This window comes from Akebia trifoliata, chromosome 13 (genome assembly GCF_017979445.1).
Source record: "Akebia trifoliata isolate Shusen 1 chromosome 13, ASM1797944v1, whole genome shotgun sequence".
Classification (NCBI taxonomy): domain Eukaryota; kingdom Viridiplantae; phylum Streptophyta; class Magnoliopsida; order Ranunculales; family Lardizabalaceae; genus Akebia; species Akebia trifoliata.
Genome location: NC_141387.1, coordinates 1,873,716 through 1,895,822, shown reverse-complemented (window position 1 = coordinate 1,895,822; position 22,107 = coordinate 1,873,716). Strand labels below are relative to the sequence as shown.

General features: G+C 35.4%; 2 protein-coding genes across 4 annotated transcripts; one reads left to right on the top strand and one right to left on the bottom strand.

Annotated features, from left to right (window-relative positions):
• Nucleotides 1-1,615: 1,615 nt before the first annotated feature.
• LOC147387223 (NEDD8-activating enzyme E1 regulatory subunit AXR1-like) lies at nt 1,616-10,679 on the top strand. 2 transcript variants are annotated; one of them, XM_086420867.1, is made up of 14 exons: nt 1,616-1,775; nt 2,961-3,133; nt 3,224-3,387; nt 4,851-4,961; nt 5,507-5,586; nt 5,738-5,888; nt 5,981-6,074; nt 6,220-6,308; nt 6,689-6,762; nt 6,841-7,003; nt 8,422-8,507; nt 9,522-9,605; nt 9,705-9,897; nt 10,178-10,679. In XM_086420867.1, the coding sequence occupies exons 1-14, from the start codon at nt 1,738-1,740 to the stop codon at nt 10,259-10,261; spliced, it is 1,584 nt and encodes a 527-aa protein (XP_086276993.1). In that variant the 5' UTR covers nt 1,616-1,737; the 3' UTR covers nt 10,262-10,679. The 2 variants fall into 2 exon arrangements, with proteins under 2 accessions (XP_086276993.1, XP_086276994.1); XM_086420868.1 differs by having other exon boundaries at nt 1,617-1,775; nt 9,717-9,897.
• Nucleotides 10,680-12,956: 2,277 nt separating this feature from the next.
• Nucleotides 12,957-21,702, bottom strand: LOC147387222 (Polynucleotidyl transferase, ribonuclease H fold protein with HRDC domain-containing protein). Of its 2 annotated transcripts, none has more exons than XM_086420623.1 (12): nt 21,358-21,702; nt 21,035-21,294; nt 20,855-20,953; nt 20,426-20,509; nt 19,578-19,664; nt 18,750-18,870; nt 17,883-18,058; nt 17,745-17,783; nt 15,420-15,931; nt 14,827-15,325; nt 13,601-14,274; nt 12,957-13,274 (listed from the first exon to the last, which is right to left on the bottom strand). In XM_086420623.1, exons 1-12 carry the CDS (start codon nt 21,581-21,583, stop codon nt 13,208-13,210), a joined length of 2,844 nt encoding a protein of 947 aa, XP_086276749.1. In that variant the 5' UTR covers nt 21,584-21,702; the 3' UTR covers nt 12,957-13,207. The 2 variants fall into 2 exon arrangements, with proteins under 2 accessions (XP_086276749.1, XP_086276750.1); XM_086420624.1 differs by having other exon boundaries at nt 21,035-21,279; nt 21,358-21,699.
• Nucleotides 21,703-22,107: the final 405 nt, after the last annotated feature.

The following is a 22,107-nucleotide window of genomic DNA, read 5'->3' as shown; positions in this document are numbered from 1 at the left end:
TAATTTTTTTTTTATATATCTAGTCATCCATTCGATTTTTAAAACATTGATGATTAGCATGTTCGCATGCTTCTCTTAATGAAAGAAACTGATTCTATTCGTAATATATAATAGAATTTATTTTAGTGATTTAGGATTGATATGTGAATAATTTGGTATTTTCAAAAAGGTCGAAGAATTCCAATAGCATTGCTCTACTACGAGTTATTAGATACTCTTGACAAAAAAACAAAAAATAAATGAATATTTATTCAATGGGTTAGTACTAAGTTCTCCAATGAAGTTCAACAAGAATGACTACCTATACCTCTTGTGAAGGTTGATGATGAAGAGATGCTGAGGCTTCTTGGTCTCCGTACTATTCCAACTTGTGAATGACTTAAGGAGAGATGATTGAGCATTACTTAACTGAAAGAATGGTTTTTATAAGAAGATTTTAGCCGACCACCCCCGTTTTATTGTCATGTGTAGACAACTATTCTTTATTGTGCTGAGTGTTTGTTTCTTTTTCGAGGACTAGACTTCAGTCGACGTCATTTTTCTCTCAACACCACATTTTAGAAATATTCGATAAGTTTCTACTGTGTCACAATTGATGGATTCCTACCAAGTTCATTCAGGTAGATTCAATAGGATCCTATTAAGTCAAATATTTTTTTCTTAAATAAAAAGTAAAACATATGTAAAAAAAAAAAAAAATAGAAATTATTGGAAAAAAAGTGTTAAAATAAATTATTATGAAAAATGTACCAATTTATCAAAATTTCTATATAGGAACCTTAAACGCCACTTTTACTGTCATTTATAAAAATACGCAACTACAAGTGGCATTTCTTTTTTGTTTTTCCTTGGAATAACCATAATACCCTTGTAGTAGTTATGGAAAAACACCACTTACACTAGCATTTTCTCTGGTTCGACCTGACAAGTATCTTTCTCCTTTCTGTTTTTTTTTAAATTTTGGTTCAAACTCCCACTTAAACAAAGGTAAATTTATCTATTAATTTTTGCATTTGATCTATTTAAGGTTTTGTATGTTTTTGTTAGATCTTGGTTAAATATTAAATTAATCATTAATTTCTGATGAAGTCAATAAAAATCACATATTTCCATCATTACATGTAATACCTTCAATATAATCTCCATATCTATAAATGAGTACTCTTGAAAATATCTTCGATTCAATTCAATTACAAAAATATAACTAATAAAATGATGAGAGAATAACGGAGATGAGAATTGAGAAATGTGATGAGAAGAATTGAATGAGTGTAATTAAATGAAAGTATCACAACAGCTATAAACGATTTAAAATTTAGAAGAAAAAAACACCACTTCATATTAATTTAAAAATTACTATACACAATTTATAGTAATTTATAAAAAATGACCATACAAGTGGCTTTTTAGGTTCCTATGTATAAATTTTGATAAATTGATATTTTTTTTTCGTAATAATTTATTTTAACAATTTTTTATTTTTATTTTTATAATCCCCACCCCTCCAAAATAAAATAATAATTATTAGGATTAATTTGATTATTTCATCAATTTTCAAATTTTGAGGTGGTGCACTGAGAGAAAAGGGTGGGTGCAATGAGAAATTCGTTCAAGGGCAAAGATTCCGTGTGTTTCTAAACTGGCAAACTACAGTCCACTTCTCTCCACTATAATTCACTGCGTTATTAACAAGCAAACCAAATAAACTCTCTCTCTCTCTCTCTCTTACAGGCAACAATGGCGGAGTCCAAGACAAAATACGATCGACAGCTCAGGTACCTTTCAGTCTTTCTCCTCTTTACCCTAGATGTAGAGTAGTTCTTATCTCCCTCAAATCCCATCCCATTTCTGACTTTCCAGGGTAATTTGTGTGAACCGATGTTAGCTATGAAATTATGAGTGTGTTTGTTCGTTATAGCGATTTCTGTAATAATAATAATAAAATAATGGAGTTTTTTGGTGTTATTTATATGGAAAGATGTATAATTAGTTGAAAGGTGTCTATAAATATTGAAAACTTGTCGGAGATTTAGTGAGTAATCTTGCTAAAATGTCCTTGAAAATTTATATAGATGTCAAGAAGTGGTCGATCGGTATAGTTGTTATATAAAGTATTGATTTTGAGTTACTCGTAGACAAGCTTTTATGATTTGGATTGAGAATTTAGTACGAGTTTTAGTAGATTTGAACTTTTCATCAACACATGGTCATCGAGCTGAATAATGTAGGAAAGATTTGTTCTTTTACAACTATTGGATCCTAAAAGCAATTTGTGCGTGTGTTGTTTAGGTGTGTTAAAGCATACATTTATAAAAAGAACAACCTCCAAGTAGTTGAATTTTAGCGTTTGATACGAGCTGTCAATATAGCTATTATTTTAAGAAATCGGGAATCCCTTATTAGGTAAGAGATCAAGCCTCTTTCTTTAATTTTTTTATGGGTAAAAGATAATGCCAATGCTAGAAGATTGGTCTTCATTCCATGATTTCTTGTGTTTTTTTTTTGAAGCGTTTGTAAAGGAATCGAAATATAAGGCTCTTTTTCAACATATATTTATTCAAGTGGAATGAAATGAAATGTTGGTCATCTCAACCATTTTAATACAAATTTCATTTCTGTAAAAAAAAATGGGATGAGAAGTTTCTTCACCGTTAAATACTTTGTTTCTAGTTGAGAAAAAAAATTGAGATGGATTCTGATTGAAAATTTAGTTGATTTAGGTTATACCTTTTCCGACAAATAACTTATCAGTATCCTTAGATCCATGTTTCATCCACTTGTCTTATCAAGTTATATTATAAAATAAAACTTTGGTCACTAGTTATCTAATATTGAGAATATCAACACCAGTGTGATCGAGTGGTTTATAAAAGATTGAGGATTTAAGAACTGAAATTGCATAAGCCCGATAATTTTTGTTGCTTCTCTTCCATAGATGATTTTCTCAAGTGCAATTGCAGGATCTGGGGGGAGCAAGGACAATCAGCCCTTGAGAAGGCTAGTATTTGCTTACTTGATTGCGGCCCTACGGGTTCTGAAACATTGAAAAATCTTGTTCTTGGTGGAGTTGGAAGTATCACTGTCATTGATGGATCTAAAGTTGAACTAGGTGACCTTGGAAACAATTTTATGTGTAAGTTCTCTGTTTATGTCATTGGATGTTACTCGAAATTTGCTTTTAATTTTATGCTTTCCGTATTTGAGTTACTTGTGACATGGACAGTGGATGAATCAAGTGTTGGGCAATCAAAAGCAAAATGTGTATGTGCCTTTCTGCAAGAATTAAATGATGCTGTTAAAGCCAAGTTTGTGGAGGAGTCCCCGGAGGCATTAATTGAGACAAATGCATCATTTTTCGCTCAGTTTACTTTGGTTATAGCAACTCAGGTACAGAATTGTACTACAGACTGATGTTTGATACTTATCTTAAGATTTAACCCTTCAGGCAATTACTGACTTAATAAACTTTTGGCATTTATGGATTAAATGACTCGTACTTTACACCTTTTGATTTCTTTTATGTATAATACATTCGAAACTTTACGGTTGAAATCTTGAAAGCAATGCTTTAGCTTGTTGTTAGCCCAATTTAGAGTTTTCTCTCAATGTCCAAGATGGAGAATGTCCACAAAAGAATGAAAAGATAATTGTAAACTGGGATCAGTGCTGGTTGACTTGAATTTTTTGGAGGGGCAGCACATCTGCAAAGTTGCATTATGTTCCTCGTTCTCTCCTGGATTAAGAATGTTAATCGCAAGTGTTTCTAGCCGTGTTACATGGACATATGTGCATGAGCTCATGGATATGTCTCTTTATGCATGAGTAAAGGAATCCTCTATCTTACACTTGTTGTTTAAAAGGTGATTTTGCAAATCGGTTGCATCACCTTTTCCCTTTTGTTATAAGTCATTACTTGGCATAATCACTGTTGTTTAGTTGCTTAAATGGGAACAAAGCAGTGCCTACATTTCCTATTCAATTTTGCGGTGCCCAAAAGGCATCATTAGTAAATTTTGATGTTATGGGAAGAGAAGACAAGCTCAAGTTACAAGTATTTTTGTGGTTATTGAAAATCATTGAAGTTCTGAACCAAGCTTGATATATGTCAGGCTTGGTTCCTATTCAATTTTGCGGTGCCCAAAAGGCATCGTAAGTAAATTTTGATGTTATGGGAAGAGAAGACAAGCTAAAGTTACTAAGTACTTTTGTGGTTATTGAAAATCATTGAAGATCTGAGCCAAGCTTGATATATGTCAGCACTCAGCATAGTCACCAAGTTAGGGTTTGTGAATAAGTCAACAAGGGAAAATTTCAGTTTTTAAACTGCTCAATCGTGTGTACACAAGGGATGGTCACGCTGCCTCAATCTATAAATTTACTCTAAAGAATTTAGGTTTTTTTTTTTTTTGGTGATTCACAATGAATCTTATATTTTTCCTAGAGACCCGATTCACCGTGGAAGACCTTACAAAAAAACTGAGAGAGAGGTGGTGAGTTTTTTTAAAAAGTGACATGATTCTCATTGCAATCACGAAGTAAAAACTCGCAACTTATCGTAAAGGTCGTGATTAAATATGATTTATTTGGAAAAGGAAAAAAATCATGATTAAAATGCGACTTTTTCAATAAGTCGCCAAATTTGGTGACTATGCATGGTTAGTATTTACTTACAATTTTTTAGAATGTGATGTGGTGTTCTCTTAAAGAACAATTATGTTTTTCTGATTCTTGTATTTAATCGGTATTGCTACCACTATTTATCTGTTTCTTTGATACCATAGTGCTTGTTTCTGTCTTTCTCTTATTTGCCTGCAAAATATCTGATGGAACTCCTCATCTTGCATTTTCAGCTGGTGGAAGCATCCATGCTTAAGTTGGATAAAATCTGTAGGCAGGCAAACGTTATGTTGATATTTGCACGCTCTTATGGCCTAACTGGGCTTGTGCGAATCAGTTTGAAGGTAATATGCTGTAAGTATTTAGCTGAGTAATTTTTCACTGTTTTGGCAATTCTGAAAGGTTAAATTTATAGGCTGACTATTCCAAATGATAAGTACTTGTGTGAATGAAAAAATTACTAGGCCCAAGGTGCACATTCATAGGGATAGAATTGAATAGGCTGCACCCAGCATGTCTAATGGGTCAGCAATCAACTGATCAGATGGTTGCTAAGGCTGACCTATAGAATTTATGGCTGCCCCAGTTTTTCATTTTTTCCCCCTCAACATAGTATATATATAATATGTGGTAGATACATAATATATGGTCGATTCAATAGTACGATCATTGACATCCTGTATGACGGTCTCAATGTTTTCTTCAGTGGAACCCATCTGTTCTGTCCTTGTGTGTGTGATACTTCTCTTCACAATCCATTTATGCATTTACTTTGTGTGACATTCAGACCCCTTTTCCTAGTACCTATACCTAGGTTTACGCACATTAAGTAAATTTTAAGTTTCAACCAATGTGTACAAGAGGCTTGAATTCACCACTTGTGTGGCAGGAACACACTGTGATTGAGTCAAAGCCTGATCATTTCTTGGATGATCTGCGATTAAACAATCCCTGGCCTGAGCTCAAGCGGTACAAATATTTTCTGTTTATTTCCTTTTAATATCTAGCTTTGTATGAGTTTTATAGTTGCCGCTCTCAAAACTGAATCTTCTTGTACTACTGGCGGAGTTATTGATTGATTTTAATATTGAAGTTTCTGATACTGTATATACTACTATAGGTTTGCCGAGACCATTGATTTAAATTCCACAGATCCTGTTGTCCACAAGCACACACCATATGTTGTCATTCTTGTTAAGATGGCAGAAGAGTGGACCAATTCTCATGGTGGTTGTCTACCATCAACAAGGGAAGAGAAAAGAGAGTTTAAGGTTTGTATATTCAGTCCCTGCCTGACCTGTTCATTTATTCTTTTTCATAGTAACCTAAATGATTAATTCTATTATCATCTTGAACATCATAGGACCTTCTGAAAGCCAGAATGACTGCCTTAGATGAAGATAATTATAAAGAAGCTGTTGAGGCCTCATTCAAAATCTCCACTCCTCGAGGCATTAGTAAGTATATGACTTTCAACAAGCCTAAATGGCTAGTTTCCAAGGAAGAAGCTTCCATAGGAACATATTGTATCTTGGGATAGATCTGATACATAAAGTGGTAGAAACCACCTGCATTTAACATATTTTGTTCTTTGCATTCCAGATTCAAATCTGCATCACATCATCGATGATCCTTCTGCTGAAGTTGATTCTACTTCATCTGATTTTTGGGTAATGGTGGCAGCTTTAAAGGTGGGTGATTTTCATAGTCAATTAGCCCTCCAAATATCCATGACTATGCAGCTTCATGTTAATACGATAAGAAATGTTTCTGTGTTTAATGTTGTTCCTATGTTAAATATTATTATTAGTAAAATAAAACACTTATTGTTTTCGACTGGCTAAACATGATCAAAGTAAGTTCCGTAGAATGAGTTCCAGATTGGGTTGCCAAGCTCTGGACGTTGTCCTTTCAACCAGACCCTAAGAATAGTATAGGGATGCACTAAAATTCTAAGCGATTTAACCATAACTGTCCATTTCTCACGGTATTATTATACTTATATTGCTAATCAATTATCCTGTGATTCACATTTAGAAAATTGTATTCAAATTTTTTCCATGCCTTACAGGAATTCATTGCCAATGAAGGTGGTGGGGAGGCACCTCTAGAAGGATCAATACCGGATATGACATCCTTAACCGAGTTAGTGACTGAACTTGAAGTTGTTTCTATTTATTTATTTTTACGATATTGATCGCCTGTATGTCAACTACCTTGCAGATACTATGTAAATTTGCAAAAGATTTACCATGCTAAGGCTGAGGCAGATTTCCTTGCAGTTGAGCAACGGGTCAGGAATATTCTAAAGAGAATTGGTAGAGAACCATATTCCATCTCAAAGGCAAACATAAAATGCTTCTGTAGAAATGCAAGAAAGCTCACAGTAAGTCCTTCGATCTCTAGGAATTATAGCATGTGATTCGGCATGCAACCAAATATATTCCCCCTTCATCATCATCATCCTCAAGGCTTTGTCCCAAAGATCTAGGGTAAGGCTTGAAGAAATGAAAATTAACTTGATTTAACTGTTTATATCTATTATAATTCCTAACAACAACTACATGAGTTGCTAATTTCCAAAGAGAAATATTGGATTGGCTCGGAGCAGATATCTTCAAGTGAATTGATCAGTTCTCTTTTTTTGATAAGTCTAAGATTTTATTAGTTACGACAAAAAGCAAGAGGCCGAGATGGCCCCTATACAAGAAAAGCAAGAAAACAAAAAGAAAAGAAAAAGGGGAAATACAAAAGCCGATCGCCAAACAACTAAACATGACAAAGTGCATCCCACTTGAAGAAAAAATCTTCAAAAAATGCCCCTTTGAAGTCTTTGCACAATTTGCTCCAAAAAAATAATAATCCCTAAATGCCCAGAATAACCTCCTGAGTAGTTTTTTCCTCTCCCTGAACACCCTTATGTTCCTCTCTTTCCAAATCCCCCAGCACACTGCAAAGGGAAGGATACCCCAGAAGTATCTTTTCCTGTTGGAGAATTTATTATGGGTCCACCCAAGAAAAAGAGATAAAACCATACTAGGGAACACCCAAGCCAATTGAAAAATGGAAAGGAAGTAAGATCAAATACAAGAAGAGAAGGGGTAATGCAATAAATAGTTCTCTTGATCCTTTTATATACATCCTTCCAAAATTTCATGATATTGCAGTGTTTTCCACCACTCTCATGTCATCAAAGCTTCAATCCCTTTTCCATTACCATAGCTTTCCCATATGAAATCCTTTTATAAGTGTATACTTGTGTAATGTTTTATCTTTTCCATATGAAATCCTTTTGAAATATCTTATACTCGTATGATGTTCTCAATGGGCAGCATTCATGTTTGCTTTTATTGGTCTAATGTCTGAAAGGATGGTCCCCAGAATCAAACTCGGACCATCCAGTCCCTAATTAAGAGTTCCTTCTATTTCTGGAACAGCATCTATGTATTTCAACTGAAACCTCACAATTTCAGTGACCATAGGTTACCAACTTTCTATATTATTGATCCTGAGTAAGTCAATCAAAATACATGACCAATTGTCCAAGTTAGAGCTTCATTTAAGCATGCATTTGGTGTTGATTCCTAGATACTTGTTATTGGTTTGATGTCCTTGTGCACCCAATAATTTTTGTGGATACATGCCAGAATTCTGTCTATCACAGATGATATATGTGAATGAAAAATATCTTTCCTTCATGGTTAGAATGCAAAAACATAATTAACTTGGGAGAATAAATGTGATAAAAAGAAGTGCCTTTTAGTGAGATTGGGATTTCTTTTTGTCTGATTGCTACTTGTGCAGATATGCAGATACCGTCTCATTGAGGATGAGTTTAATTCTCCTACCCTACCAGAATTACAGAAGTATTTGACTGATGAGGATTACAGGTGACTTGTGTTTATTGTTGCAGCAGACGTGTATATTTGATGAGTAATATAAAGTGCCCTGTGATAAAATGTAGTTTAAGGTTTTCTGAAACTTCCCATATTATATAGGAGGAACCAATGTAAGATGTGATAATGGAAGTGAGTACAAAAACCTTACTGGTAACTTTTTAGAATGAGGGATTGAACCTCTGGACTTTTCCCTCTACACCTAAACCAAATTGGTTAGATTGAAAGAAAAATTGACATCTTCCTAATGTTGTCCATACTTGTTATTTGGAAGTAATTTTCTTAATTTCTGTTGGTTCAAATCTGTTATCACAATGTGTTAGCCGGAGTGAATGCCAACTAGAAATTGCATAGTAAATCTCCATTCCCAGTTCTGAAACCTGATACTTCCCTTTTCTTGCTCCTCCCTCAATCTTTGGGTCAGTTTGTTTTGTTCAAAATATAGTTCTTGGAGGAATGACTCTTACCTTCAGTCTATCAAAGGCATGTTTATGGATCATCCTCATGTTTAGATAGGGTACAATTGTGACGATCCAATCACCAAATATAAATATGTTTCAATAGATGTGACCCTTTTGAGGTCATGGGTTCAAGTCTAGCTTACCAAGGACAAGGAAAAAGAACAAGAAAAGCCTATTCCTATTGAAGAAAATCCCAAATGGTACATGAATTCAACAGACTATCATCACGATTGGTGACATATTCCAGATGAAAAAATGGTTTTGGAACAATCATCATTTTCTATGTTACTTAAATGGCACCAAAACTGAAAGTAAAGATGAGCTAGTATTTTGCATTCCTGAAATTTTAGATTTATCAGTCATGTTGTGATTAAAATGCTCTTACTTGTAGAAGTTGAATCTTCTTGAGTGCATTCAAATCCATAATCTTAATACTAACATCAGCAGCTGCGCCTAAAATCCTATCCTCGCGTGTTTATTTGAATCTCTTTTGGATATCACACAGCAGTTTATTAGACTGAACCCTGTTCTTTTATGTTTATGGCAGTGTTGCAGGTGGGTTTTATATTCTGCTTCGAGCTGTCGATCGTTTTGCTGCTAACTACAACAGATTTCCTGGTCTTTTTGAAGGGTAAATGGCTGATACTTCACAGACTGCATCATTGGTTTCTTTTCTTGATAAGGTATTTTCCACACATAAAACCACTGCAATAAGTTTCTAATATGGCAGTGATTTCGACAGTGAGATGGATGAGGATATATCTCGATTGAAGACTATAGCTGTTGGCATATTAAGTGACTTGGGTTGCAATGGGTCAACCTTGGCTGAGGACCTAATCAACGAGATGTGTCGATTTGGTGGTGCAGAGCTCCACACAGTAGCTGCCTTCTTGGGGGGAATCGCCTCCCAAGAAGCCATCAAGGTCTGTTTTCAGTATATCTAAATAGAGTCCAACTAGCCTTACAAAGATAGTGAGGGGAAAAGGCCTTACTAAGCCTCATCCACCGTAAAAAAGACTTCGAGATTCGTAACAAATCTTTTGGCCTTGTTTTTACTCATCTTGAGGTCTGTTGACGGTATATGAGGCATAGTAAGGCCTTTTACCTCACTATCTTTAGTAATGAAAGTGTTTCTCATCCAAATAAGCTAGCATTACAGATAACCCTTTTTTGTTGCTAAAGCTCATCTGTTGCTCTCTGCAGTTGATTACAAAACAGTTTGTTCCTATGTCTGGCACCTTCATCTTCAATGGCATTGATCTTAAGTCGCAATTGTTAGCACTATAGTAACTGGTATATACATGTTCCTTGGGCGTAATCTCCTCTCACCATTAAACTATGTTGTGGACAGACTCCCTCATGTGTTATGGTTGCATATTTTGTTCCTGAGATGTGGTCACCGGAACAGCAAATCACATCACATTACACGTTAGCAAGTCCGCTTTTTGTGATGACTTTTGAGAGCATCAGTTTGAATTTGAGTTGTTGCAAGGATTGGGCACATGTCCGTTGGCCTCAGAAGTACTTTGTTTAGGGGGGGAGAATATAAATCAAGAGAGAGGAATGAGAAGGGACAAATTATATTTGCTATGTCCAGATTAGAGCTTTTAGAAAGGCCCTTGGCAGAGTATGTTGTAACAATGAAATGGATTTTTTGTGAGGGCATCAAATCAATTACTACTTTCATTTGGCTTTCGCAGCCATATTTTCTCTCTTTAAAGTGGTAAAAAAAAAAAAAAAAAAACAGAAGAGAAGCTATATTTTTTTTTGATAAATATAAATTGTATAAATAAAAGGAAGGGGAGGCTGAGGTAGCCCCCAAACAACAAGATTAGAAAAGCAACAAGGAAAAAGCAAAAGAAATAAAAAATACACGCCCCGCGGGGAGCTAACTAACACTAAAGATATCCCAGTTAAAAACAAAATCTTGGAAATGCACTCCCTCAAAGTCTTTGCTTATCTTTGACCACATGAATAGAAACCCCAAAATCTCTAAGATCACTGTATGAGACGAGTTCTCTTTGCAATGGAAGACCCTGTTATTGCGCTCTCTCCAAAGACCCCAAGCAATGGCAAAAGGCAGGATAGCCCAGAGAAACCTCTTTCTTGAATAGAAGATATTGAAACTTCACCCCTCCAGAAATTCAGAAAAAGATAAGGGAAAAATCCAATCCACATGGAAGCGAGATAAGAAGAACATCCAAATAACTCGGGAAAAAGGACAATGACTTAGAATATGATTAACAGACTCCCCATCCTTATAACAAAGGAAGCAAAAGTTTGGAGTAATCCACCCTCGTTTTATCAAATTATCCATAGTAAGGATTCTGCCCAACAAGGCAAGCCACATAAAGAACGAAACCTTAGAAGGAACATGAATGGACCAAACGACAGATGGTAAGGACGAGATTTCACCCGACGGCAACAAACAATTATAGAAAGATTTAATAGAGAACTTCTTATCCTTAGCCTTGACCCACTCCCTTCTGTCCTGCTCATTTTCTCTGAGTTGGATCGAATTCAGGAGATCTAGAAGAGATGTAACTTCTGTCAATTCCCAATCATTGAAATTCCTCCTAAATCCCAGATCCCAAGAGTCTGTATTCTCGTACCGAATCAAACATTGCCTAACAGAGTTATTTTTTTTCAAAGAGCAAGTGTACAAGGATGAAAATTGAGTAGACAGAGATAAATTTCCACACCATAAGTCCTCCCAAAATCTAACCTTGTCCCCCTTACCCACTTTGAATCTAATCTCCTTATCGAACTTATCAACACCCTTCAGAATACCTCTCCACACACTACACCCGTAGGTCCCAATAGCCTCTCCACTATACCAACCAAATCTCTTCTCTCCGTATTTTGCCTTAACTACTTTCCTCCATAAGTTATCTCTCTCTTCCCCGAATCTCCACAGCCACTTCCCCAAGAGAGCTTTATTAGAGATTCTCAACCCTCGGATCCCCAAACCTCCCTTCTTCTTTGGAGTGCAAACCAACTTCCAATTCACCAAATGATACTTTCTACTACCAATATTATCATTCCACAAAAAATTCTTCATAAGTCTTTCAATCTTAACTTCCACTGATTGGGGCAGCGAAAACAAGGATAAGAAGTAAATCGGAATACTCGTTAAAGTACTTTTAATCAATGTAACCTTACCCCCCTTTGAGAGGTATTTAGCCTTCCAAGTACTCAATTTCTTTTCCATTTTCTCGATGACACCCTCCCAAATGTTTTTGCTGCAATACGGAGCCCCTAAAGGTAAACCTAAGTAGGACGAGGGAAGCGTATCACTCCTGCACCCCATAGTAGTTGCTAAAACTGAAAGATTCGGCACCTCACCCACACCAAACAACTTACTTGTCTGCTAAGTGAAGCTATTTTTCAGAAGCTATTTTACTAAGTGAAGCCTTCAGAGGCCCTATAGAGAGCCAAACATATTTTTATATATGATCTTGAAGTTTCCAAATGGGCTTTTTTTTTTTTGTTGAGAGGATGGCATCCATGGTGAGATCATCCTCACGAAAAATCAGCACATTCTGAAGCTTATAACCCCAATTTGCAAGTTGAATCATGGACCGTCAATTATTTGTAAACCACTCATGCCCCATCTGATAGAAGGGCATTTTCTCAATCATTCTAATGACCACTATGAAAGGCAGATTATAGTGCTACAGTGATTTGCTGTTCCAGCACAATACTTACTGGTGGTGGCGGTAGATGCAACGGATTCAAATCCAACGAGTCTTGGATCCGACAACTTGTAGTCCCTGAAACCATTGGGGTCACGAACTTCAGAACACTATAACGGAGGTTGTGATTAGGGACACTGGGGATGACCCTTGAAAAACCCCTTACCATTCACATTCATTTGTGGAAGACTAATGATAAAATGACACCGTTGATGCGGCATGTGCACATCCCGCTTCAGTTTATTGTGACTCTTTATGACAACAGAAATTATAAACAATACTGGTAATGAGCAGAATTTGTCTTTCTAATCTTTCTTTCATTAGATAATTGACTAGATATCTTCAAATTAAATGAAAAAAAAAAAACACAAATTGCATGATTCCAGCTCTCTGTTGTGTCCATTTTCTTATCAAATCTTCAAAATTTGGATGAAAAGAACATTATCATCCACTGCCTGAAATAAAATACATGTTATACAAGCTCAAGTTCTGTGTGCCCATAACCTTATTGTAATCTGACGTGCCAACCATTCAAACCTTAAACTGCACTGGAAGCTTTTTTAGTGCGATTATACACACTGTACTCGCCAAAGTCCCGTCTTCCACTGGCAACAAAATAATGTTCCAAAATCAAATCATTTGCACAAAGGAACTAGCATTCAGTTAAAAACAAATGTTGGTATACACCTTGAAACAATTCTCTATCATGTTTTCTGGTTAGATTAAAAGATAATCATGTCCATTAAAACTACACAACTATATTTTTACAGAACTTCGATAATAGGTAGTATACTACTGATTGAAAAAGATTAATTAAACCATATAAACGAAGTATATCTATATATATATATATATATGCAGTTTAATTAATTACTGTTTGAAAAAGATTAATTAAACCATATAAACAAACAGAAAAGCAGGGCAAGCATACCTGTGCATTACATGCCACCCGGCAGGCAAGAAACGGGGATGAATGGCTTCCACAAAGACTTGTCTCCACCGTTGACAAAATTGGCTAATGCCATCCTCCCCATACTCCTGTAGTAGATGATCCACAACTTGTTTCCCATGTGGTCCATGTCCTAACAATGATAACTTCTGATTGTATTTAGAAGAGGTAGTTCCATGAGGTTTAGAATAACCAGTTATATCTGACAACCTTCTACATTCATGGTCTTCGTCAGTATCCAAGATGGAAGCATTTACCCTCTCAGATATTTTCCTATTATCTAAGTTTAGATCCTCGATACCATTAGCACTTTCCCCATCAACCACTGAATCACAACACATAGAAGTATCACTTACACCAGTTACCATTTCAGTAGAAAGATTCATCTCTTCTTTTTCGTTACAATTCGCCTCTTTAGGACTTTGTGCGCCATTCATAACAGTATCTTCTGATGTTTCTACAAGAGTAGGTACGTCCGTGCTATCAATATTATTCTCATTTGCCTTATTTGAAAGAATGTCCCCTGAAGAATGTTTGAAAGACAACCCTCTTTTTTTCTTAAGTCTTCTTCGCTCATGAGGGCTCATACCGACTAATAAAGCTTTTTTGAGATCTTCCTCTGATATTTCCCTCCCTCCAAAATATTTCATGACAATCTGCAAAAAAGAATTTTAAAAAAAGAAGTCAAATTTGTAGCACAATTAAAGGCACTAGACTGAAACTTTTCCCTTGAGTTCCTGGAAAATCTGCTCATACCCATTGGATAATGTGCTCAGTTTTTACCTCCCAAACAGGATCCAGTAAATGGGTCTGCTGACACAACATATGTGCAATGTGTCCTCTTATCTTTCCTATTATAATGGGAGAAGGCGGAGTAGAAGTGGTTCGACACCAAACTTAGGATCCCAAAAATAACCCATCGTAACATTTAAAGTGAATATAATTAGGCTCATTTTCTTCAAAAACCAATAAATTGCAATCCCTCATCCCTAAAATCACATTGGTCAGTTTTCAAAATTATAAAAATATCCTTTTTACTCTGTAATCTTCATAACTACCTTTTATTTAATATTTTAATTACAAATAACCCTTCAGATATGTATGTGTTAGCACATGCCACCTTCTAGTATTTTATAAACATTAATTGCCTTATATATACCCAAACTATTAATGTAACTAATCATAGTTCCATGTAAATGCTTTCTCACCAAGGTCAGCTCCTCGTGGCGTTCTGATGGCATTCTTGGTCCATGACGCAAAAGAGCCATAGCTGCAGTTCGCAACTGCAAAGGAGATACGCCCGCTTCCTCAACGTTCTCCACAAACCCAGATGACCTAGAAATATCTTCAGTTTCTTGTGCATCAACTACTTTCCTAACAAAAAGGGGGATTCCAAATTCTGCAGCTATCTGTCTCTTATACTTCTCTGCAGCAGAATGCGCGATTTCATGACAATCCACACAGAGTAGGACAATATCATGAGATCGATGGCTCTTCAAATGCTCAGGAAAGTGCATTCTGTAGCATGATGGTATTATTCGGTAGCGTAGATAGTGATTTTTTTCACCGCAACCAACACAAATATTTTTTTTACGCTGTATGTAGAAGTCATTATCTTCATCCTCTGGACGACCTTTGGGTTCAAAAAGAAGCATTATAGCTGGTGGATCCTCATCGATGAGTTTTGCCAGATCTCGACGAAGATACCTGCAATGGGTAGATAATGAATATAAGTACCAAATATGAGAATACATGGACGACTGAAATCTGAAATAGGAAATAAGTGAATTTGGCCACATACCACTCAAGCTTTCTACGATCACAATAACAAAGCAATCGGCCATCACTTGCATAAATCCTACAATTATGATAAACTGGAGATTTGCAGGAAAATTTTTGAACAAACAGCGCTCGAGAAGCTTTTCGACCAAATTGTTTGGCCACCTTACCTCCGTTTTGTTTCAAAGATAACTCTTTCGTTGATTTCAAGTTAGATTTGGATAATAAAGCATAATTATAAACAGATAGTGGACAACTCCCATTTGGACCTAGATGATTTTGGAGAATTCTTACAAAAACATCACCTATGTTGCTCATCTTGTCTTGGAGGACATAACAGAAATCGTCTATATGACTACAAACAACAGGGGATGGGGACGGGACTGAGGAACCAACACTCAAAAAATCCAAACTCAAATCAGCTTCAGATATGGTGTCATAAGTTTCTGTTGCAGTCTTTGGAACTTTAGACACAAGAGCAACAATAGCTTGATCTGATAATACATATCTCAAGCTCTCATCATGCAAACGAGCCTGAAAGGAAGTTCATGGACGTGTGTAAGCTTAATGAATTGGAATGTAACCACAAGTGAAGAGAACAGGAGCTGTCCTTAATGAAGAAATAGAATTATATTTTATGTATATATATATATGACAGCCAATGATATATAATTGTATATATATATATATATGAGAGCCAATGATATATATTTTGATTTAATTGGGCCTATACCATACAAACAAGGTTGAAGGATGGCTAACAGGCAGGAGCTAAAGCAATTCACACTAGTCACAATGTTGAGCGATCTCCAATAAATTATGTATAATTTATAATATAAACACAGGTAAGCTCTGATAGGAAAACCAATGTTTAACCGACAGCCACCATAGTCACCCAGATTTCACATTTTACTCCATCTAGCTTAAAGTACATTAGTAACTTAAATTTTAAACCCGAGAATTGTGCAAATTTTTTGAGAAATTACAGTTTCTTTTCTCCACCGCATTCAATTGTTCAAGGGTTCCTGCATCTACTTTCAAAACACCAGTTTCTTTTTTCACTTCCACAAAGTTCCAGCTCATTAATAAAACATTAAATTCTGTTGTTCTATGCTTTCTTTATCAACTTTCCTTGTCTTTGCAATTTTTCTATCATGTAGAGAGGATGGATATGTATTCAAGTCATCACATTTTTCTTTTGTAGGGAAGATAGAATATCAAACTTGACTCCAGGAACAGACATACAATAAGGATAATAATTTTGACATATTTTTCTATTTTCTCTTTTGAAAGCCTAGAATTGTAAAGTGAATTTAGTAGCTGATGTATCTTAATTTCATACTTGCTCACATATCCTTGTAATCTTGATGACTCATTACAAAATGAAATCTTCATGGTATAAGACTTCTTCATCCCACTTAGAGAATCCAGGATTGGATCACAAAATACCATGATTCTTAACAGTGACTAAAATAAAAACAACCACTGAAGAAATCAAACATGACAGCCATATTTGACCCAAGCCATGTTCAAACATCACCTCCAAAAATGTGATGTAAGCACCATGTATTCACTGGTAAGACACATGAAGTGAACAACTATCTTAAATTATTTGGAAATGAAGGTAGGCTTATCATCATCAAAAAGCCTTCTCCCAAATATATGGCATAGGTTGAATGAGTCATATTCCTAAATTCAATCATATCTACAGCTATGTCTGACGTTAATTATACGTCCTTTCAGGACATCATCTCTCTCTTCTAGTACCTTCAACATGCATGTTCCGTATAAGTGGGGCTCCTATCGGTCTGCCTGCAAATGACCAACCCATCTCAATTAACTTTCCCTTAGTTCATCACTATTATATTTTCATGAATGGTTCTGATTTTATCTTTCATAGTATTTCCACCCATCCATCTCAGCATCTCCACCTCTCCCATGCTCAATATGAGAATATATTTCTAGTAGTCCATTTTCTAATACATAAAGAATCAGTAAACATTTAAGAACGCACAAATATTAGAGAAAAGGTGAAAAAAGGGGAGAGGGGGTCTATAAAACATTAGAAATGGAAATATTTTCACGGTACAAAAACATCAACTTCTTGAAAATAAGATGACATTGCTAAGAACATTCCAACATTGATAATAAGAAAATAAATTTCTCCACTGAAATTAATGTCTGCATTGCAGTATGAAAATGCGGTAAATGTTACTATGTCTTGAAAAAAATGAAAGAAAGAAATACCAAAGAATTTTGTGAGGTGATCAATTCCCTTTAACAAGCCAAAGTGATAAGCTTAGTGTTTCTTAATAGTAATAAAGTTAGTCCACAATTATGAACTAACCATTAAATCTCTCCACATGCACAATCGCCCCACAAGCTCCTAAAATTGAAAAGATGAAAGAAGTTTAGAAAGACCAGTTTCTATAACAGTTTATAGGGGATTGCACATTCGTAAAGAATGAAAACAAATGCAGCACACCTTGGTTTCACAATTCGACGGAACACCTCCTTGACCATTCAAATAACGTGATATTATCGAGGATGTGGCAGAGTCACCAGGAGAGGATTCAATCTCTTTTGTGTACAGTTGCAAACAGATCATGTTTGAACGCCGACTCGCATCGAGAACAAAATGGAATTTGTCATTAAGACAAGCTGAATTTTATGACAATGTAATTTTCAGGAACCGGACACAATGAGCAAAATCTACACAGAATTCATTGGTTCATTGTGAGAATGATACTGCTTGCCCACTAGAGGACAAAAATAACTAGCAAAGAAGAAATTGAAAGTATGAGTAGGAAAAGTAAAAGGAATATATGTAGGATCATAACATGCTAACTCATATAGCAATGTTTAAGCCACATTCTTGGGTTGAATAAATTTTTATTCGATGTTTATTGATCCATTTGGAATAAAAGGAACAATAACATCTTTAAAAATAAGGTCATCACTCTTTTTCCAGTAATTAAGAAGGTCGAAAAAACACACTGCCATTGATCATTGATATAATAAACATTGCTAAATCAGTTACAGGTTTCAATGTAAAAACTGCAAAAATAGGAAGCCGTTTAAAACAAAATATTTCCAGTTCAAAATATGGTGACTGCCTTTAGGTCATCATTTAATGCCGTTTGTTTTCTTCAGAACAAAAGAACTTAATGGAAAATAAATGCAATAAAGCATCAGATGATGACCATTACTCAATTAAAAAGAAAAAAACCCATTCATTTCGGTAAGCTAATTGTTGGTTTATCTGCTCAACACATCGTCTTCTTTTTTATATTAATGATACAACCATTGGAGTTATCTTAATAAAAGACCCCAATACAAGACAAAGGCATACCGGTATCCTGTGTTTTCAGCTCAGTAGCCAGGCAATCTGCAATATACAACAGATAATGAGCATCAGCACGAGCATATTGAACCATTTCTCCTGTCAGTGGACGCAGTCTCCAGTCTTCACGCTATAATTGAGAAAGAGGATAAATGAGCTAATCGTAACTTCTCCAAGAAAAATGTGAAATCAAAAGATTCCAGAAGACCCGGAATGACTAAATTATTTTAAGTTAGAAATTTCCATGCAGTATATATAGCAAATTCATAATAAACAGTTTAAGTCAGACCTTCCAATGCAAAGAAACAATAAAACAATGTCCAGATCATACTTTTTTTTCAAGTAGCATTCAACAAAAGCAGGACTAACATATATATCATTAAATCTCCTTTTAAACTTCCAAACTAGAAATGTACCAATCGTAATAGAAAGAATTACGTTGATATGAATATAAATATGCTGGATTGAATTAATTTTTTTAAATATGAAGATGAAAGTATTCACAAAGTAAACACACAATCTCAGTCTCAATCACATGTGCATAGGAACATGAATGTTGTAGGCGCCATCACATGCGCTCGAACACACTACACAGTGCACACAACAAATCCACAGCCCCAAAAGCAGATAATAGACATATGAATATGCAGATACCCCCCAACAAAAACAAGCACATGCAAACATTGCACGCGCTCATAAGCGAAACACACAAATGTGCATGTATGCATGCCAAATGCACACACAAGATAATATACACAATTCATTTCCTCCATAATTATAAAGCAATCATAAAGAGCATGAGAAATGCATAATAGTAAGATAGCTTCAAGGCCGAACCTGTAACATTTTGTTTGTGGCTACAGCACAGTATGTCTCAAGTAAATATGCCAAAGATTTATATGGTTTGCCCAACACCTCACATACCTTCAAGGACAATATCAACAACAAAATCACGGATGAGTTACATGGAAAGCAATCATATGAAAGCGAGGCATCTATAAGTTGAGGAAAAGGACCCATCAAGAAAGGATTGGAGTCGAATGGTTTTAAAATAAGTCAGATCAAGATAGAGTACATGGAATAATGTGTTTCAAATAAATATGCCAAAGATTTATGTGGTTCTCACAATGCCCCACACACCTGCAAGGCTGCAACTACAATATGAAAGTCAGATTGGGATGAGTTACATGGAAGGCAATCATTTGGGGTGAGAACACACATGGCATGGATTTAGATACTAATGGAACATATGAACTTAGGGAAGATTGGCTCGAAGAACAGATATGTTCAAACAATCCATAAAAGTTGGGATAAAGTGAAGGTGTGCTTAAAAAAAAAAAGTGACCAATGCATCCTAATTAAATTAGAAGGAAAAATTTCCAAGATAAAAGTAAGGTGAGCTTTGATTTATGGAATTGGTGTTGGATAATCAAGAAAAAATAAACAAATTGAAGATGGAGATTTACATGGAATTGAACATAGGAACATGATTTGTTTCCACGGCACAAAGTTTGGATAATTCTTCTTCTGATGATGATGATGATGAACAATAATAAAAAATCATGAGAAAAACTACAATATAGCCAAGAGATTTGGGATTACAAGATTCCCTATTACACATGTTGTCACCTCATAGTTTTGTTTCTTTTTCTCATTGAAGGAAATTGAAAATAATTGATACTCACCTTTGCAGTATCAAATAAGTTTACAACATATATGTGAAAGTCTCTTTGAAGCCAGATAACATCATTATCAGCACCGTGAAAGACCTACATCAGAAATAATGGTAAATTACTTGATAACATGGAAATCAAACATGTTACTTAGGACCAATTGAACTTCAAATAAGCCCTACAACAGCTCAAGTGAAACACAAAAAAAGGTAACATTTTTAACACTTATTGTCCATGACGAAATACTCATTGAGTAGAAATTCCATCATAAAAGATTGAACTATTTTAAGCAGAGGCACAACTCATAATGCACTGATCTCTTCAAAGTGTTTGAAATCTCGTAATTAACTCAAAACGCGTCGATGATCAGATTCAAATGGAAACAAGAATAAACATCTACAAAAATACTAGATCCACTGAATCATTTTGATTAACTATTACCTTACAAATATTAGGATTGGCGAAAACAGGGCGGAGAATGCTCATTACATCATGTAAAGCAATGGTGTCCACCAAATAATCTTCTTTCTGCGTTGAAATCTGTCCAAATTTCAACCAAAAAAAATCATGAACATTATACAGTATTCTTATAGCCACCAAAGCCAATTTTCCAAAATTCACCTGCATCAGTGCCGTAAACCCTAAAAAAGAACGTAAACTATGCTGCTCAGTATCCACAGCAAACACTCTCTCATTACTCAAAACCTCTACAAGCTTCTCTAACTGAGACTCCGTTTCCACCCAAACGTAAGAACCACTCATCTCCAAATCAACCTCGCCATTAACAAAGCTAAATAACTCAATCTGAGGATTCTCCAACAAAACTGTAATCTCTTCTTCATATGGATGTAACTTTGAAGAATTCTCTGATAAAAACATCACTAAATTTAGTTAATTAGGGTTTCTGCAACTAAAAATAGAGAAAAATAAAGTACAAATGTTACCTTCGATTGGCAGCTTCAAGTGTTTAAATGGAGTGTAAGAGTTATCCGCCAAGACACGTTTGAAGTCACTTTGAGGTTTTGTTTCGGAGTCTAAGTAGCAGAGATTTGAAGAAGATTTAGATTTTTGTTTGCGACGTCTTCTTTGATAATGTGTTGTTGCGAAGATGGAGATTGCAGCGAAGCAAGCGATGACGAATACGAGTTTGATCTTCTCTTTGTCCACCATGATTGCTTGTCTTTGTTCTTCTGTTGTTTGGGGTCACTTCGTTGATGAAGACTGTGTGAGGTGAGCTAGCGAGATTTTATACTATGCGCTTCAGTCGTATATGGGCAGGTGATGACAAAGCCCCGTTCGATCGTAACTCGTTAATGGAGTTATGATGACGTACTACTCCTTGACTTCAATCTTGCATGAGAGGCCAATTTTTTTTTTTGTTTTTTGTTTTCGTTCCCCTGTAAATCATAAAAATGCCTTGACTTCAACTTCTTGATTTATTCTCCGAGATGATTCTTTTTTACCTGAAGGGGAGCAGCAAATACTTGCAGATAGTTGTAGCGATCTTATATGATCCATGAACATGATTTGGAAACGAGACAAAGTCAGTAGGTTTGATTCGTAATTGTATTGATGCATCTAACATGTTACGGGCATCAATCAATTTTAACTCATTTTGATTTATTTAATTATCGTATTATTAACGTATCGTGTTGACCCATGAACAATCTGACTCATATGTAATCTATTTAAAT